Raw genomic sequence first — 17917 nt, 5'->3', positions numbered from 1 at the left:
TTTGGATAGCATGATAGATACTGTGTATTATATACATATATATATATATATATTATATATATAATTATATATAATATATATATAATATATATGTACAGTATATAATATATATGTATATAATACACAGTATATGCATGTTATCCAAATTGTGCAGTTTAGCACAAATGTCTTTTATGTTTTATGGGAATTATGGGAATTACCTTACTTGTCTATGGCCCAAATATCAAAAACCTCTCCTAGAGAACTGGGTGGATTTTGCTTTATGGGGCAACTGAATGACATCAGTCAAAGCTGCCTTTCATCTTCACCAAAAGTTGCATTTTTCTTGTGTACAATATAATCATACAGTATCACATTTATGAACTAATATTCTGGTTTCAATAGGTATTCAATGAGACCATTGTCTCATTGATTAGCTAGTGTTCAGCTAGCTCTCTCTTCAGTTCTAGAGTTTATTAAAAATTATAATTAATAATTAAAAGATTATATAAATATATTAATATGATAAAAAGAATTAATTATAAGTTTATAATGGAAAAAAATTGTCCTTTGCAGATTCAGTTTACTAGTGCAGGAGTACTTGGAGCTCGAGCCATTGTTGTTGGGTGTGACTTCCCACTGTGGATGCAATATGCACTGGTCGTGTACATGAGTAGCTTCATTGTGCTCTTTGGACAGTTCTATGTACAAGCCTACAGACTCAAGGTATAATTTTGTGTTTTTTAACTAATGATTTTAAATTTCCCTTCAACATACTTATTATATAGGTTGAATAGATGCAAGTATAATTTAGCAGTGAAGTCAAACTGAATGTTGTTAATTAAATAATTGCTTGTAGTAACATCTAATTGTTAACGGGGATTATTGCAAATTTTTATCTAACAAGCTATCGCTGATAGTGGCTAATTCTGAGTTTACAAACTATCATATCTATTTCACATGTATTAAGTTACATCGTGCAGAACCCAAATTGCTAGACCCCTTTCTTAGCTGAAAGGAACAGTTCCTGAAGTTTTGTAGAAGAATTTTTGAAGCCTTATACAACATTTCTTTTAAGGATATAATAGACAATCCATATACACTCTTAATTTCATATCAATTAATAAAAGTTTGAAAATGCAGTCTAATTAGAATTTTAACTGAAATTTACATTTCATGTGGGTGTTGATACACTACAATAAGACATAAATAAAACAAATTATATTCAGTACAATTCCAGCTGCTGTGCCTTGAAGCAAGCTACCTTTTGGCTACCTAAAATCTTTCCAAAAACAGGCTCTTCATCATAGTCAATGCTTAATTGTTTTTGTAACTAAAATCTTTCACCTCTTGTTCTTGATATGTCATACAGGGAGTTCCCAACTTTACAAACGGTCTCATTAGTCTTCATTTTAGTGCACTTGAGCATCTTGATTTACTATGTGAACCAGCTCTGACTTCCCTGCATTATGGCTGTCTCCCCTGCCAAGTCAGTGTAGACACAAGCCTATTTTAGCTGTTTATAAATGAAAATATTCCTAGTAATACTGTAGATACTAAAAAAAGAGGCAGTGTGTTTGTGGTGCACTGATACCAAGGAAGAGGTGAGCCATTACCCTGGAAAAGAAGGTGCAGATAATTAAATTCCTCCTAGTAATTAACCTCTTAATTTTCTCTTCAAAAATTACTTTGATGATCAGGAAAACTTGGTCACTCAAGTTAAATACTGTACAGTATTGTGCAATTTATATTATCATACTTTTCCCTAAAACTTAAATAGTTTTAATTATAAAGATTTTTGTGATCTGAGAAAGCTTTCCCCATTTATAGCATTGTTCCTATGAAAAATCTCTTCCAACTTACAAAATGCCTTTTTTACGACGCATCTCATTTTTAAGTTAAAGATTCCCTGTACCAATGGGTGAAAAACGATCTCCCATTTTCTATGTTGCTTTTGTCTTCATCAGCATTCTTCTTTCAGTGATGACAATTGGCAGTGAATAATGATACAATATTATCATTATTATTATTATTAAATTGTCATCCACATTTCCATGGAAATAAACATTTAATTCACCTAGGCTCTAGGAGAGAGAAACCATGAACCCCACACGTGTACAAGCTCTATTCACTCGGCCGCGAGTAGACTTATTAAGACTACTCAGCTGAGTGGATAGAGCTTCTGCCTCACACATGTGGGGTCCGTGGTTTGAGTCTCCTAGAGCCCAGGTGAAATTATTATTATTATTATTATTATTATTATTATTATTATTGTTTCTAGTACCAGAGAAAGCTGAAGGAGAGTAAGAGTGGAAGAGCGCATCACAAGAGTGAGGCCAATGGGGTAATCGCTAATGGTTATAGCTCAAAGCGACACATGGCCAATGGAGCACCAGGTCAGGAGGGACAGGTAAGGTCATTAAGTTTCCACTGTAAACAGTATAATGAATTTATGTAGTTGATCTGATTACCTCTTGTTTGTATATTACAAATCAAAATGATTCCCATGTTCATTCTATTGGTATGATTATGATATTTAGCCAATAGCCAATGAGCTCTCATGGTTATCCATAGAGGGATTATGAATGTGAAAGTCAGGTAACATAAGACATACAAAAAACCATGTTAATTGAAAATACTGTTCATTCCTACTCTAACCCTTTCACTGTGTGATAAGGCTGGGAATGATCTCACTAATTATCTGTAAAGTGTATGACATGGTTGGAGAAGCTTTAAAGTACTGTACTGCATAAAATTTAAAATTCCTGCCGGTTCACAGGGCTTGTATCTGGTTTCTCACGCCTCAAGTAAACAGAACCCCTAATTCAACTGCTCTCCTGATTCAAAAATGTTTTCCCTTCGTTACCCTTATTCTTCATATGAGAGTTCATTACACCGCTGTCCATGTCTTTGTAAATGGTATACCGTCTGTTCTGTCTGTCTTCCTTTCCCTCCCACATATTGCACTTTCTATTAGCTCCTTTTACTCTCGTGCCCAAGGCTGTCTTTTAGAACCTTTCATCCTCTCTCTCCATTTTTTTTTTTATAATCGAATTTCGGTGACTTGTCATATGTAGACTCGTACACTTGCACTCTTTCCGGTATTGATTGCTATGCTTCTCTTCCATTTACATGTGATGTGGAAACTCCTCTATGACCTCTCTTAGTGACCATTTCCCTATTCTCATCTCTTCTTTCTGTCCTCCACTCTTTTTTCCCTTGGTAGTTTGATCAGGCAGACTGGTCTTTTTACCCTTCATGCTGCTCTTCCAGTACATCTGATTTGCCTCTTCATCACTCCTCCTTTCTCACAATACCTTAATAGATGCTTCCCTCTGCTCTGTTCTTTGCTATGCCTCTCGTGGACCATAGAAGTTCATTCCTTTGATTTAAGCCTAACATGTGTATATTCACTGGCTGCCTGTCCCCAAACACAATGAATTGTTGTTTAAAATTATTTGGCCTTAATGGCCTATAACTTTTCTTCAAATCTTACTTTCTCAGTGTTTGTTTAAAGTGAGACATGGTACTGCTTTCTCTGCCTCTTTCCAATAATATGAAGGAATTTCCCAGGGTTGGGTTTTGAGCACTACTTTTTTTTTTATATATTCCATAAATCATGTCTATCTTTTCCTTGGCATTTTCTCAGTCCTTTGTTTATGATCTCACTCATCTGTTGCAGTGATGACTTCTCTTTCCTCCAACACTAGCTCTACACAATCCTGGGCCACCAATCATGGACTCAAGTTCTCTACTACTAGGAATTGTGCTATTGAATTTAACTTGGAGCCATGTCTTTCCTCATTCGCTATTGTCACTCTATGGTATTCCCTTTCCGTAGAGTATAAGTGTTATGTTAAACTCTTGAGATTGATTTTTGACATTCATTTGTCTTGGTCTCCCCATGTCTCTGACCTTAGAGTTGAATGCTCTAAGGCCCTCCTGCTTGATGGGGTTCTGAGGGTTCTTCTATTCCCCAAGCAGGCTCGACTTGTGAGAGTTTGGTCCACTAGGCTGTTGTTTGGAGTGGCCCGCAGGGCCACATACCCACCACAGCCCGGCTGATCCGGAACTTCTCTTAGAAAACAGTCCAGTTTTCTCTTGAAGATGTCCACGGTTGTTCCGGCAATATCGCCTTAGTTCTATCCCATACTTCCTGGGGAACTGATAGATACCCATTCCTCTATTTGCACTCCTCTTTCATGCTATCAAATTTCAATTATGGCTGTCTTAGCTATTCCTCTGCCTCTCCCTCGATCATTTGTCGTCTTGATGCTCTGCATCTTATTGGGTTACGCTTCAGCTCTGGTGCCTTTCATTTTCCCCCACCCATAGCTTGTATGCTGAAAGTGGCTTCCTGTCTCTACAGGATCATTGTGATCTTTACTTCCTTTTTCACAACCTCACAAGGTCCCCACAACATGCCCACTCTCGCTATTGCCATGCTTTTACTGCTGCCCGTCAGATGGGACGTCAGGTGGCTTCGTTGATGGTTTCCATTCCCCTTTTCCCCTCCCAGGGAGGGGCAGGGTTTGCACAGACAGCATCATTGTGACGTCATGCTCGTTTACTCGTTTTCATTTGGGGAGTTCTGTCAACTAGTTCAACTTTCATTAGCAATATTTTAATCAAAATAGTGGTTTGTTTTGGGGGTGTATACCTTTCTGGGTGCCTGACCCAGTCGATGGCAGACATAGAATGCTTCCAACCACACAGGGGTTTCTATAGGCCATTGCTCCTCCTGCCTCTCTGAGGGGGGGTCTGGCTCATGGTCCCCGGTAGGCCTAGAACTCCATGCATGTTGACTGATGCCTGGGGTCTAATACATTCATATCAGTCCAGATAGCTCCGGGAAACCTTCCGGGTCTCGCCCAGGATATGGCGTTTCATTACATTCAATGCTGGGTTTTTTGCTCATTACAGGTTGAGAAGAAACACACTGGTAAAAAGTGTGAAAGAGCCACTGCAGAAGTCAAGTCACAACATAACAATGTGCGCACACGTGCACAAACACGCCGCGATGGACGGTCTCGTCAAGAGTCTTAACTTGTATGTACAGGTTTTGACAAATTTGTTACATTGACATTGGTAATGAGGCATGTAGGTTGATATCCTTAAGACTCAGTCTGGGGGAATTGTAAAATTAACATGTGGATTATTGATATTCTTTAAATATGTGAGGTACATCAGTATGATGTTTGAGATAATAAAGGATGATGCTGTTCCTGTAATTTGGCAAATTTTTTAAAGCATGTTAAATAAGTAAAATCTAATGTTATGTAAATGTTTCCTGCCATTCAAGAAACTGCAGAAATTTAACATCAGTTTAGTTTAATAGACTGAACTTTTTTATGGTTGTTTAATATGTATTTATGTTATTTTTAAACTGTCACATTTGGTTGTTCCTTAAGGTAAGAATCCATCTTCATAGATGGAAATCATAAGTCAAAGAGTACGATAATGGGTCACCAGCTCTGCAGGTATCTTTTTAGCATAAAGGTTGTCAGATTGGGTGCTAGGGGGGCATTAGAGAAAAGCCTAGTCCATCCCAGATTATCAGAGGTGGTGTATCCATAAAGATTCAAAGCCTTACAGAACCCTCACTTTGCATTATGGTTAGGGGTCATGGGAGTCAGGCATGGTATTCTTGACACTGAATACTGGCTCTCTAACTCTTGTGTAAGAGCTTCTGGCACTCACAGAAGGCTTGGTGATCTGGCTGCACTGGGATAGTATGTCATTCATTCGTTGCATCAAGCGAAGGGTGCTCGGCTGCATTAGAGTTTGTACTACACCCACCTAACACTACCAGGTCTCTGGTCTTGTATAGGTCTACCACAAACAAGGACCAGAATCTGGTCTGCTCATACGGCAAGTGATTTGGGCTGTTAAGACCCGTTCCTCTTCTCCTTTGGGGGAGGGATGCAAAGCTTCAGGGTTGCCAGAGAAGTTCTTTCTGTACAGGTTGATAGTGTTATCTTTTATGTTTGAGGTTTTGCATCACTTTGCACCACAAGGGAGCCCCATTCCCTCATAGGTTTTTAACCGATTTAGTTTTCTATTTTTGGTTATGTTGTGTGCTCATCTTAATGTTCAACCAAATGTGATAGCTCAGAAGTAAAGCTGAGTCAATATGAAAAGCATCTTTCTAAACAGCCATTCATTTGTTCCCAGTCCCATCCATTATCTCGCTCTTATCTGTGTACAGATTTCCTGTTTGCTTCAGAGACACTTTGTCTGGCTCAGGCAGATATTGTCAGGCATTGATATTGCCACTTGGTTGTGGGTTACTAGTTTGACCACATTAAGATATCTCACTTGGCAGTCACGTGATGCAAAATGATCATTCTGTTGGGATTTGAATTTTTCATGGATGTGATTCTGACAGTCATTTTGTACTTCTCTACTGCCATGCATGACCCTGTAGAGCAGTAGACATTTTTTTAGGATACAGTATTTGAAAGTACATTATGTACAATAACAGTGCTGTAAAATGCTGCAACAGTGCCTGAGTCATCTAACCTGACTATACGAATCAAATGTTTTATTGACTGAAACTTACCTTAGGGAGCTACCAAGTAGCTCAGAAAGGTGCTTTTTATATTGACTCAAAGCCTTTTTTTATAATAAAGCACAGGTAATAAGATTTTTTGTACACTTCCATTGTAAGTTAACTTTTATAGCCTGCATGCCATGACAGGTTATTAAAAGTAGTAATACAATGTACTGTTAAGGAATGTTGCTTGGAAGAAGAATCTAAAAAAATTAATCCTATATAATCTTGGAAATTAAAGAAATGCTGTACGGTTCTGTACTTAAAATTGCTTTGAAGATCTTTTGAGAACTTGCCATTTAAATGTGCATCAAATTTGTTGTATGTTGGGGCATTAGATACAGTTTCCAGACTGTTTATGTGCATGTTAACAAGCCAATGCTACTTCACAATTTAATGTTAGGAGAAGTAAGATACATATCTACGTGTGCACGTGAAAGTTTGTATTCTTGAAGAAAATGTGTGTTTTAAACTGCATTTTATAATTTATTTATAATGAAAATATTGAGAGAGAAAATGTTCAAGGTGTAGCTGTCATGTTATTAGATGTGAACAACAAATAATACATTAACACGTTCATTTGAACACATCATTCATAAATATAACCATTCCAGGGGTTGTAGTTGGACCTAACTTGACAAGAGATATCCTCTCTATTTAAGAGACAATAAGTTAATAATGCAAAATAAGCAATGTTTAAGCTAGTGCACATCCACAGATCGTGGCCAAGTTTGTAGCCAGGAAATTGTCTTACAAGATGAGTGTGTGTGTGGGGGGGGGGGGGAGTTGTGCATCATAATGCAGGCCACTGGTATGATCATTGACAAATGGTGAGTTTAAATAATTAATAATCTTTAAATAATTAAGAGGTGACATTTTTCTTTATGTAATGGGCTTTAAAAGACAGTATTAATGAATACGGTGATGTATTACTCTGAAAGAAGACATACTGGAGGAATTCTGTTGAATCTAAACCTAGACACTATTGCAGGTAGAGTTGGGTGTCTGTTATTGTCTGGTGTGTACACAACTAGTCATTTTTGTGTCGAGACACATGGGCAAGAGCCAAACTTCGTGCATCATAATTGTGAATACCAAGTTGGAACCTAAGTAAATTGTGTGAACTGGATGTACAGTTCATTTCATAAATCAGTTGAATATTATTTAAAAATTGTTTTTATGATACAGTACTGTTCTGTATTTTATAGATGGACTAATGTGACATGTTATTGATTTTTAATAATTTTAAGCACATCTGTGTACAGTATACGTGACATGTTAAGTATAATTTGCTGTATTTCAAATCTGCCATATATTATGTAAAGTTGTGCAAATACAGTGACTGACCTATTATAATGACTGATAGTGCTGAAGGGGTTCAAGAAATTAAGTAAATATGGTAAATCTTGGGGTGTCTTACTGGATAAATGACTTGGTAAACTGGTTTAATTTGTCTAAAAATGCACTACTTACTGTTATATTAATAGTTTCTCCTATAATACAAGTTGGATTAGTTGAGGAATGAATATATCTATGTACAGTAGAAGTAACATGTGGCTACTCCCATTTTTAGCAAAAATTGCTATTTAATTGCAACTTCAGGTAACATTAAAAATATAAGAAATACAGAATTTAATAAAGACCAATTAGTGTGTGGCCTTGTATACAACTGTTTTGTTGTTTTGTATATGGTACTGAATTTCTGTTTTTCTATGTAGTAAACACCACACTTCTTGTTAAAGTCCTTGACAATGTATTGAGACTGTTGCATGCTACTACCATATTGCAGTGATGCACGACTGAAATAAAAATATGATGCAAGGGTTTGAGGGAATATATTCAAACCAGTATCATTTCCATGGCACAGAAAAAGTACTGGTTTGTGATGTGTGTGTACAATGAGTAACATATCCATGCCATGCATGGATGAGTTACCCACTTCCAGGTATCTTCGGGCAGCTAAGCAGTACATTCTGTGTCATTACCAACACAGATGTCTTGATAAATGACTTGGGTATAATAGATCAGTCACTACAATGTAATTAATAAAGTTGCAGAAAAATGTCTCCAAGCTTAATGTGAAACATGTGCTTGGATAATAATTTTGTTAATCATCAATAATGTTTATTTGCTTAGCCATTGAACTACAGAATTAAGGCTCATTTTAAAAATCTAAATATAAAATATTTAATATTATAAATTAATAGTGTATACTCTGTTTGTGGTGGTGATGTGTTCCTAAGGGACACTGTTTTAATCATAACCACTTAATATTTTGTTGTGGATCATCATTTTCATGCTAGTGCGGGTTTTAAACTGTACTGAATCGCATGGAAAAAATAGTTTTACATTCCAGTATCAAGACATTTAGAAAACAAGATTACAATATTTTTACAGAAGCTGTAAAATTGTAATGTTTATTTAAATAATACATAATACAAATATTCATATTAAAAGCATAATTTTTTATTGTGAAATTAATGCAAATTTCATATGCAAGTGTGAGAGTGTGTACCGTATTTAAGAAGAATGCAAACCATTTGGGTCACTCGGTATTCTGTAGAAAGTTTTGATCTGATACACAAATTGCTTCATTGCTGGTACAAGCATGAAGGCAGGAGGCATAGCACCAACTTCCTTACTCTTTTGTTTTTTAAGTGGTAGTAGATTAGGACAGCTTAAGCACTTTCTCTAAGAGTCAAAAAATATTGGGGTGACTTGCCAAATGAACTGTTAGTCTGTTTATCACTATAAAGTGTTGTTGATGTAGATGGCATTTTTATATTGAAGTTCTTCCAGAAATCAACCACGTTGTATCTCCTCTTTCCTTCAGAATAGGAAAGGAAATAACAACTTTGTTGGCCAGGTTATTTGGATTAGAATACTTGTCCTTGGAAGGAGTGATGGTATACTGATGACAGAAGACTGTTTCCACCGAAGAGGTGGCACGAGCATGAATAGCCCGTAAGTGGTGGCCCTTTTGAACCATTACCAGTATCAATAGATGATACTGGAGATTTGTGGAGTATTGTATTTGCTATCGACTGCTTATATAATTGGTCCACACCTCACCTCGCCATCCTCTAAATGGTTAGGGAAAAGATATTAACTGTACATTTGGGAAGAGGTATTAATTGTTATTAGTGGATTATGTAGACTTAACAAACCCATCTCATTAAGCTAATGAGAGTTTGAAGCAGGTATATTATTGGTATAATATACTCGCTACATAACTTCCCCTCCCAGGGGATGAGGAATTGTATGCCCTGCTCGCGTAGCATAACCTTCGAAGTTACTTCCTCCTCTTCGTTGATGTCATCTAACTGGGGTTGTAGGGTGAGAGGTCGCACAGGATCGTCCGTTGTTATAGGATCAGGTGTTGGTGCTGCTGGTAACTGCTGTCAAAAAGTGTACGACGTCGTTAGCGAATGTGTTTCTGGAGGAAGGTCTGGGGCAGCGTTACAGTGTCCTGGTTTTAGGCAGTCGATGGAGACGTTTTTCCCGCTTGCCTTGGCATTCGATGGTGAACTTCAGTGTTTGAGAAACCATTTTAAATGGTCCCTTGTAAGGTGACTAGAGGGCACCGGACAACGTCGATTCTTACAAACGCGCGTTCAGCTGTGTAGAGCTCATGAGGCACACATGTAGCACGTGTTGTCGGTTGGCGTGGTGGTGTTGGCTGAATGCTTGTCATGGCCGCCCGTAATTTCTGAACAAAAGTGGGATCCGGGGGTGTCAAGAGTGGCGTCGGGGGTTAAGAATTCACCCAGAAGTGAATTTAAAATTATAAAAATAAACTTATTTGTATAATGTGAATGCACACATTTCTGTATAATTCTGTAATTTACAGAAAATTCCATGCTTAGAAACTTTACAGTAGTAAATTAGATCAAATTAATTATTTATTTTACAGGTGAATTTTAATTAAAATCAAATTTTTAAATATAACCAATAATGATACGACACTAAGCGTCCAGTTTACAATCGGCTAGCACAAATGCATTGCAGTTTTGTGATCACTGTGCAGAAGCACTTGCATGGTAAATTGTAGCACATTGCTGGAGAATTTGCAATATTTTGTATACAGCCCAGTACTATAGTTTAGAGTGTATACAAGAAGATACAATAGCCAAAATAAGTGGCATGAGCTAAATATATATTGACAAACGTTTTTGGGGAAGGAAGGTTGTACCTTTGTCATGCTCAATATTTGTTACTGTATTGTGGTAATTTTTTGTGTTTTGCTGCTGTATACAGAGCATTGTAGGTTTACAATGCAAAAACAGTTACCAAAGAAGGTGCAAGTTGACTTTGTACTGTAATTTCTTTACTCACCTGTACTAAAGAACTGCTTCCACTGTGTATAATTCCTGTAAACAGCACACTGGTGCAGCAGTGCAATCATTATAGAGTAAACTGCATTTTCTTGTAATGTGCGCACACATCCTCGAGTTACTTGACATAGTGTTCAGTGCTGCTTTGGTATGGCTTTCCTAAATGCTCTTTCTTTTTCTTGACGAATTTCTCACTTGTATCTGGTGATTAGCTGGGAGAATCAAGCCTTGCTAGAGGCAGCCCCAATTTCCATGGGGACTATGTTCCTGCAAAAATTGCACAAATGAAAACTGCACAAATCATACTTAAAGGTTCAGTACTGCATATCAGAAAAAGCAGAAATATCTTACTCAGCACTCCATTTGTTTCTACTCTTAATAAAAAGCTTATTTTAACATATTAACTGCTCTCTTCACTTTCCAGCAACACCAATTTAGCACATAATGAAGTCTAGAATGCTCAGGATGCTTAGTTATGTATAACTAACCCCCCAAAATTTGCAAAACACGATGCAGGGTGTATTGGAGCCTGAATGTGGTAGACCTCAAGATTAGTGTGGACTAGTCACACTAATTCATTCTCAACCCACATAACCCACAAGGTAGAGTCTTGTAGTACAGCGGTTCATGTTCTTGATTCACAACTGGGGGATGCCGTATTTGATTCCCAGGTCAGAAGTGGTTGAGCATGTTTCCTTCCACCTTATGCCTCTGATCATCTAGCCATAAATAGGTACCCAGGAGTTGGACAGCTAGTGTGGGTTTGCATCCTAGGGAAAGTTGGTAATTCACCCTAACGAGAAACTCGATGCAGTAAGTACAGGCTTCCTGTTCCCTACAACAGGAATTGGCTTCAAAACTCGCCTACATGATACCCAAATCCACGTAATAATAATAATAATTCATTGTGTCGGGGGACAGGAATCCAGAGTGTATTCATACACCTTTGGCTTTTATCAAGGTTCTGCCCTCCCCCCCCCCCCTCCCACAGGTCTAATTACTGACCCAGTCATGGATTCAACCCCACAACAAGCTGATCAACTCCCGAGTACCTACTGCTAGGTGAACAGGTGCATTAGGTGAGAGGAAATGTGCTCAACCCATTCCCTCCCGCCCAGGATTCAAACCTGGAATTCTCGATTGTGCATTGGGACAGAACCCAACTGTATTACCGGGACCCATATTATGAGTTCAATAACTAAATATTTATACCTTTGAAGAAAAATCAATAAAATAACTTGGCATTGTTGGTATTGATGACTTGCATCACAGCATAGGGTTGTATTCAACTGAGAGTTGGTCTAACAACACTGAAAGCCCCCACTTTTATCTTGCATTGAAGCTGTTGCATTATTCCTTTAGCCATTTCATTCACATGATGTGAATTCTACTGTATGCTAAATTTTGAAAATTACCATGAAGACTAATTTTCAGTTTCTTTGCAAAAGTGTTTATAAATTTGGAAATAAATAAAGTGCTTCATGTTCTACCTAGGATAAACATATTTTTATGTTTAATTTCTAATGTCACTCTCTGAGCATGAAGTTTGGGTGTTTGAGTTATTAGACCTATTAGATTTATCAGTACTGTATTGCATATCCTTTAATTGTGACCTATTTTCTTGGGTGTGAAAATGCCACTAGCACTAAAATTTGTTTTAAATGAGTTTTATATATTAAGACATTTCTTTTAGGTTAGATTACTGTGTTTTATGTACAGATATACAAATTCTGCCTGGATTAAAAAATTTGCAATAAAACTCAATTCCTTTGTCATCTGTTACTGATGTTTGCACTGTTAGCACACCTACTGTAATCCTCCAATCAATGTATGTCACAGTCTAGGCCAGTAAGAGTTAAATTCCACCCATGTTGAGTTGAGAGTGTACTGTAATTAATGCTTATGAGGACTGATGCTGGTGTAACTACCTATAATACTAGTATAAGACTGCCACTCTGAATATTGATGAGAAGCAATCAATGGGTTAAAATTGTAGGCAGTGTGTGTATATTTTGTAGCCGAATTTACACAACGTCGTGTGTTGTGAATAGTGATGCTATTCTTAACCCATTATTACCGGTTTTAGCGAAATGTGTTGTAAACTTGCAAACAAAACTCAGTTTTGTGCCAATTATAATTGAGAGACATATGGCATGCATAAAAAAAAATTGTGTAAACCTATGGCAAAGATTTTTTGTATACAAAATTATTCTGTTAAGATTTTATGAACTGTTTTTACTAAATATTCAACTTATGTGAATATGCATGAAAGATTTTGTAGGTTATTTTATATGTAATCTAATATTTATTTACACAAGTCTCATCCATTACAGATTTTGGAATGAAGTACAATACTGTATTTGTGCAATATGAAGAAATATACTGTTGCATTCCCTTGACCATGAGCAGGGTTCCTCAAGGAATCATACTGAACATGTTTTGCTAACTTATTTTAATTTGTTCATTAACATTAATCATGCTTTTAATAGTGATATACAGGTATTTGTAGTTTTTAATATTGACATTATTTATTGAAATATTCTTGGATATTTGCATTCTCAAAGTTTGGTTGAATAATTATATCTTTCGTATAATTAGAGAATGTTATTGTTTGGAGAATGTTGATTTGAAAGGTTTATTCCTCAATTCTAATTATGGCCAGTATAAGACAGGGATGGTGCATCTTTTATGATGAGTATTAGCGTTTTGAGATGGGGCATTATTTGTTTAGTTCTCAGGGTTGACAGGAAGACTAACAAAGGGAAAACCATAGTGAGACTTGAGTGATGGCAACCCTTATATCAAGGGAAGACAACATGCCAGAGAGAGACCAGCAGCAGCTGGCAGCTCATGACTTAGCAAGACAAAACATGGGAGGTTCATAGTCTGCACAATGTGTAGTTTACCAAAGTACGTTGGTCTTACTGTTGTTAATATTTAAATTAGGTCCTTTCATATTATTATTTATAGACTTGCATATTTTATACCTCTTCATTGAATTGTGCCAGTATTTATTTATATTTTAAGTAAGTTAAGCTTCTTGCAAGTTTTGCATCAAATATGTGAACTTCTTTCTAACAGACCATTTATATTCTTTAAATTTGTAAGGAAAGATATTCTTTCTAAAACCCATATACAGTAATTGTGAGATTGTAACATAGACTGCCATGATAATTTCCCAATTACCAGTATTGTAGTACTGTAATAGTTGACCTCTCACTTAAAAATGTCAAGTTTCCTTAATATTTAACAGAACCAGTTACACTAGTCATAAGATAGCAAGTCTCGTTACTCTAGCTGTGAGAGAGCAAGTCTCGTTACTCTAGCTGTGAGAGAGCAAGTCTCGTTACTCTAGCTGTGAGAGAGCAAGTCTCGTTACTCTAGCTGTGAGAGAGCAAGTCTCGTTACTCTAGCTGTGAGAGAGCAAGTCTCGTTACTCTAGCTGTGAGAGAGCAAGTCTCGTTACTCTAGCTGTGAGAGAGCAAGTCTCGTTACTCTAGCTGTGAGAGAGCAAGTCTCGTTACTCTAGCTGTGAGAGAGCAAGTCTCGTTACTCTAGCTGTGAGAGAGCAAGTCTCGTTACTCTAGCTGTGAGAGAGCAAGTCTCGTTACTCTAGCTGTGAGAGAGCAAGTCTCGTTACTCTAGCTGTGAGAGAGCAAGTCTCGTTACTCTAGCTGTGAGAGAGCAAGTCTCGTTACTCTAGCTGTGAGAGAGCAAGTCTCGTTACTCTAGCTGTGAGAGAGCAAGTCTCGTTACTCTAGCTGTGAGAGAGCAAGTCTCGTTACTCTAGCTGTGAGAGAGCAAGTCTCGTTACTCTAGCTGTGAGAGAGCAAGTCTCGTTACTCTAGCTGTGAGAGAGCAAGTCTCGTTACTCTAGCTGTGAGAGAGCAAGTCTCGTTACTCTAGCTGTGAGAGAGCAAGTCTCGTTACTCTAGCTGTGAGAGAGCAAGTCTCGTTACTCTAGCTGTGAGAGAGCAAGTCTCGTTACTCTAGCTGTGAGAGAGCAAGTCTCGTTACTCTAGCTGTGAGAGAGCAAGTCTCGTTACTCTAGCTGTGAGAGAGCAAGTCTCGTTACTCTAGCTGTGAGAGAGCAATCCTCGTTACAGCAGAGGTAAGGGAACAATCCTCGTTACAGCAGAGGTAAGGGAACAATCCTCGTTATAGCAGAGGTAAGGGAACAATCCTCGTTATAGCAGAGGTAAGGGAACAAGCCTCGTTACAGCAGCGGTAAGGTAACAATCCTCGTTACAGCAGCGGTAAGGGAACAATCCTCGTTACAGCAGCGGTAAGGGAACAATCCTCGTTACAGCAGCGGTAAGGGAACAATCCTCGGTACAGCAGCGGTAAGGGAACAATCCTCGTTACAGCAGCGGTAAGGGAACAATCCTCGTTACAGCAGCGGTAAGGGAACAATCATCGTTACAGCAGCGGTAAGGGAACAATCCTCGTTACAGCAGCGGTAAGGGAACAATCCTCGGTACAGCAGCGGTAAGGGAACAATCCTCGTTACAGCAGCGGTAAGGGAACAATCCTCATTACAGCAGCGGTAAGGGAACAATCCTCGTTACAGCAGAGGTAAGAGAACAATCCTCATTACAGCAGCGGTAAGAGAAAGTCTCATTACTCTAGCTTTATGTAAGAGCAATTTTCTTTAAGATGAAATAAGTAGCATTTGTTTTTTGCATTTAAAATCTGGTATACATAATTTAAGTTTTCAGTAATGTAAATGTAAATAAAATTAATAAATTTATGGTTTAACAGCTAGCTATCAAAGGCTGTAATGGTGGTTAGAAGTTACTGGTTTCTGTTCAGAAAATATAAATATTTTGTAATAAGTAGTGGAAGGTATGTATATTTTTTAGTGTATTATCTAGTCATATTGACTGTGTTTACAGATGTTTGCTACAACCAGTGTTTTAATTTAGTAATGAACACCAACTTATAAAGAAAGTGAGCACAGACTGCATAAATCAGTTTTTAGAACAAAATCAGAATTACAGTTACCAGTATGCACAATTTGCTAATTATAAATGGAGCTCTAAACATGTTGAATACTATTGATAGGTTAAACAAAAATTGTATGTTACTAGACGATATTTTGTGCTGGCTCAAGTATAATACTGTTTATATCGGTTCCAATTTTTTTAAATTATCGTCGTGCATTTTTCTCTTTAATTGTATATAATGTACATGCACAGGCCCTTGCTAATCTTGGGGGAATATGTTTGCAAGACGACACCAAGTAGCTGGCTACCAAATTCTAACACAGATGGTTCATGGAGTCACTTCATGAGAGAGAATGTTTTTACACTATTTTGCTGTCCAAGAATAAAAAATCTCTGAATAGTTAGGGTCTGTTGCATTTTTTTGTTGTCATGAAAGTACTGTACAGTATTTTGGTGTTTTTATTGCATAATGTGTGAAAAATAGCATTTTTGTTTACTTATTATTAAATGGTGTTTTATTTATATTCAGAACTATTGAAAACAATATCTTTATTTTATTTTTTCTAATTTTTTAATGTTTTACAGTGTTCACTGATGTTGGATAATGAAATACCTGAAACATTTGAAAAATCACATGTAAATAAACATGTTCTTCCGAGCCCAACTGGTATTGATTATCCAAACTTAACTTTGTCCAGACCATCTTTGTTGCAACATCACCACACAGATATGACCATGTGTATTAATGTAACTATTCATTAGTGCTTGATTCTACATACAGTACTGTACATGGTTAGGTTTTTCTATTTAAAATGTGTCATGCACAAACTAATCAATGAGTTGCAAATTGTAACCATCCCACAGAATAATACTTAACCCTCTCCTTAACACTGGTTTATGTCTTCATTATACAGCTTTCTAATCACACAGTTACAAAGGTATTAAAGAAGTCCCAATGTGGATGCTCGGGACATTGATTTACATGCACAAAACATAAATATCTTCTGAACATGACATAGCTACATGTGTAATCGACAGGTGCGTTATACTCACAGGCACTAACGAGTCATCACTTAATGCTGGACATGCCAGGCTTGAATTCGGAATATATCTATTTTTTTTTTTTTATATACAAGAGTTGTTACATTCTTGTAACAACTTCTTGTTTCTGGGATTCTACCTCAACCTGTTCCAAGTACTTGCAGGCAGATCAAACTAGGCTACCTCATGGGCAGCTATAAATGTGAGTGTGTTTATACAAAATGAAATGGCCTTGCTTAAATTTCGCTCCAAACACAATGTCTCGTTTACATTTTTTCTGTGTGACCTCAGGTGGTTTCAACACTGCAATCTCAATTGTCCACAATTCTCTTACCGCAGACAGGAGGAAATTTTATTCATTTTGTTTATATACAAGAAGGTACATTGGTTTGAGAAAGTATGTGCATTGGGGTTTGAGTGTAACATTCTTGCAAAGCCACTTTAACGCAAAATGTATTTCAGGCAAGTCCTTAAACTAAACAATAAAGGTAATAAAGGACTTGCCCGAAACGCTGTGCGTGTTAGTGGCTTTGAAAGAATGTAAGAACACCAATGTTATGTACTCTCACAAACCCAATGTACCTCTTTATATAAATAAATAAAAGGAATAGAATGTAAACTCAACATAATGACTATATTACAAATTGATAGACATGATTATATTGATGAAGTTGAATGTCTTAAGTACTAAATTAACTAAATTAGATGAGTGGGGTACTACAAGGTGGGAACTATGAGGTTGAAATTAGGTACTTTTTGGTTTTAATTTTGAATAAAGTATCGGTGGGACATTTTTTTAATTCATAAGGGAGTGAGTTCCATATACTGGGTCCTTTGTGTCCTTTTATTTCAATAGTGTTAGCACAGGTTTAGTCTGACTAGGAATATCAAGAGAATTATTACGTTGGACCCACATCCCCTGCACACAATGGGGGTCACGTGTCTGTAATGACCACGGCTACCACACAGTTCTTATCAATAATGTCCTCATGTATATCTTGTTAACTCATGAACAATTCAGGATTCACAGCACTAACAGTAGTGATAATTCAGGTGGTGGTATT

The 17917-nt window shown here is 37.1% G+C and overlaps 1 protein-coding gene across 5 annotated transcripts in view; it reads left to right on the top strand.

The window, feature by feature from the left end:
* LOC123767691 (very long chain fatty acid elongase 4) overlaps positions 1 to 16471 on the top strand; it is a 33730-nt gene extending 17259 nt beyond the window's left edge. For all 5 annotated transcript variants that reach the window (XM_069310404.1, XM_069310405.1, XM_045757579.2 and 2 more), the window contains exons 7-9: positions 556 to 705; positions 2261 to 2389; positions 4903 to 16471. In XM_069310404.1, the coding sequence (XP_069166505.1) occupies positions 556 to 705; positions 2261 to 2389; positions 4903 to 5025 (402 nt within the window). In that variant the 3' untranslated portion in view covers positions 5026 to 16471. The remainder of the gene's footprint in view (positions 1 to 555; positions 706 to 2260; positions 2390 to 4902) is intronic.
* The last annotated feature ends 1446 nt before the right edge of the window (positions 16472 to 17917 follow it).

This window comes from Procambarus clarkii, chromosome 67, assembly GCF_040958095.1.
Source record: "Procambarus clarkii isolate CNS0578487 chromosome 67, FALCON_Pclarkii_2.0, whole genome shotgun sequence".
Taxonomy (NCBI): Eukaryota; Metazoa; Arthropoda; class Malacostraca; order Decapoda; family Cambaridae; genus Procambarus; species Procambarus clarkii.
The sequence above is the reverse complement of the archived record's forward strand: the minus strand, read 5'-3'. Positions and strand labels throughout refer to the sequence as shown.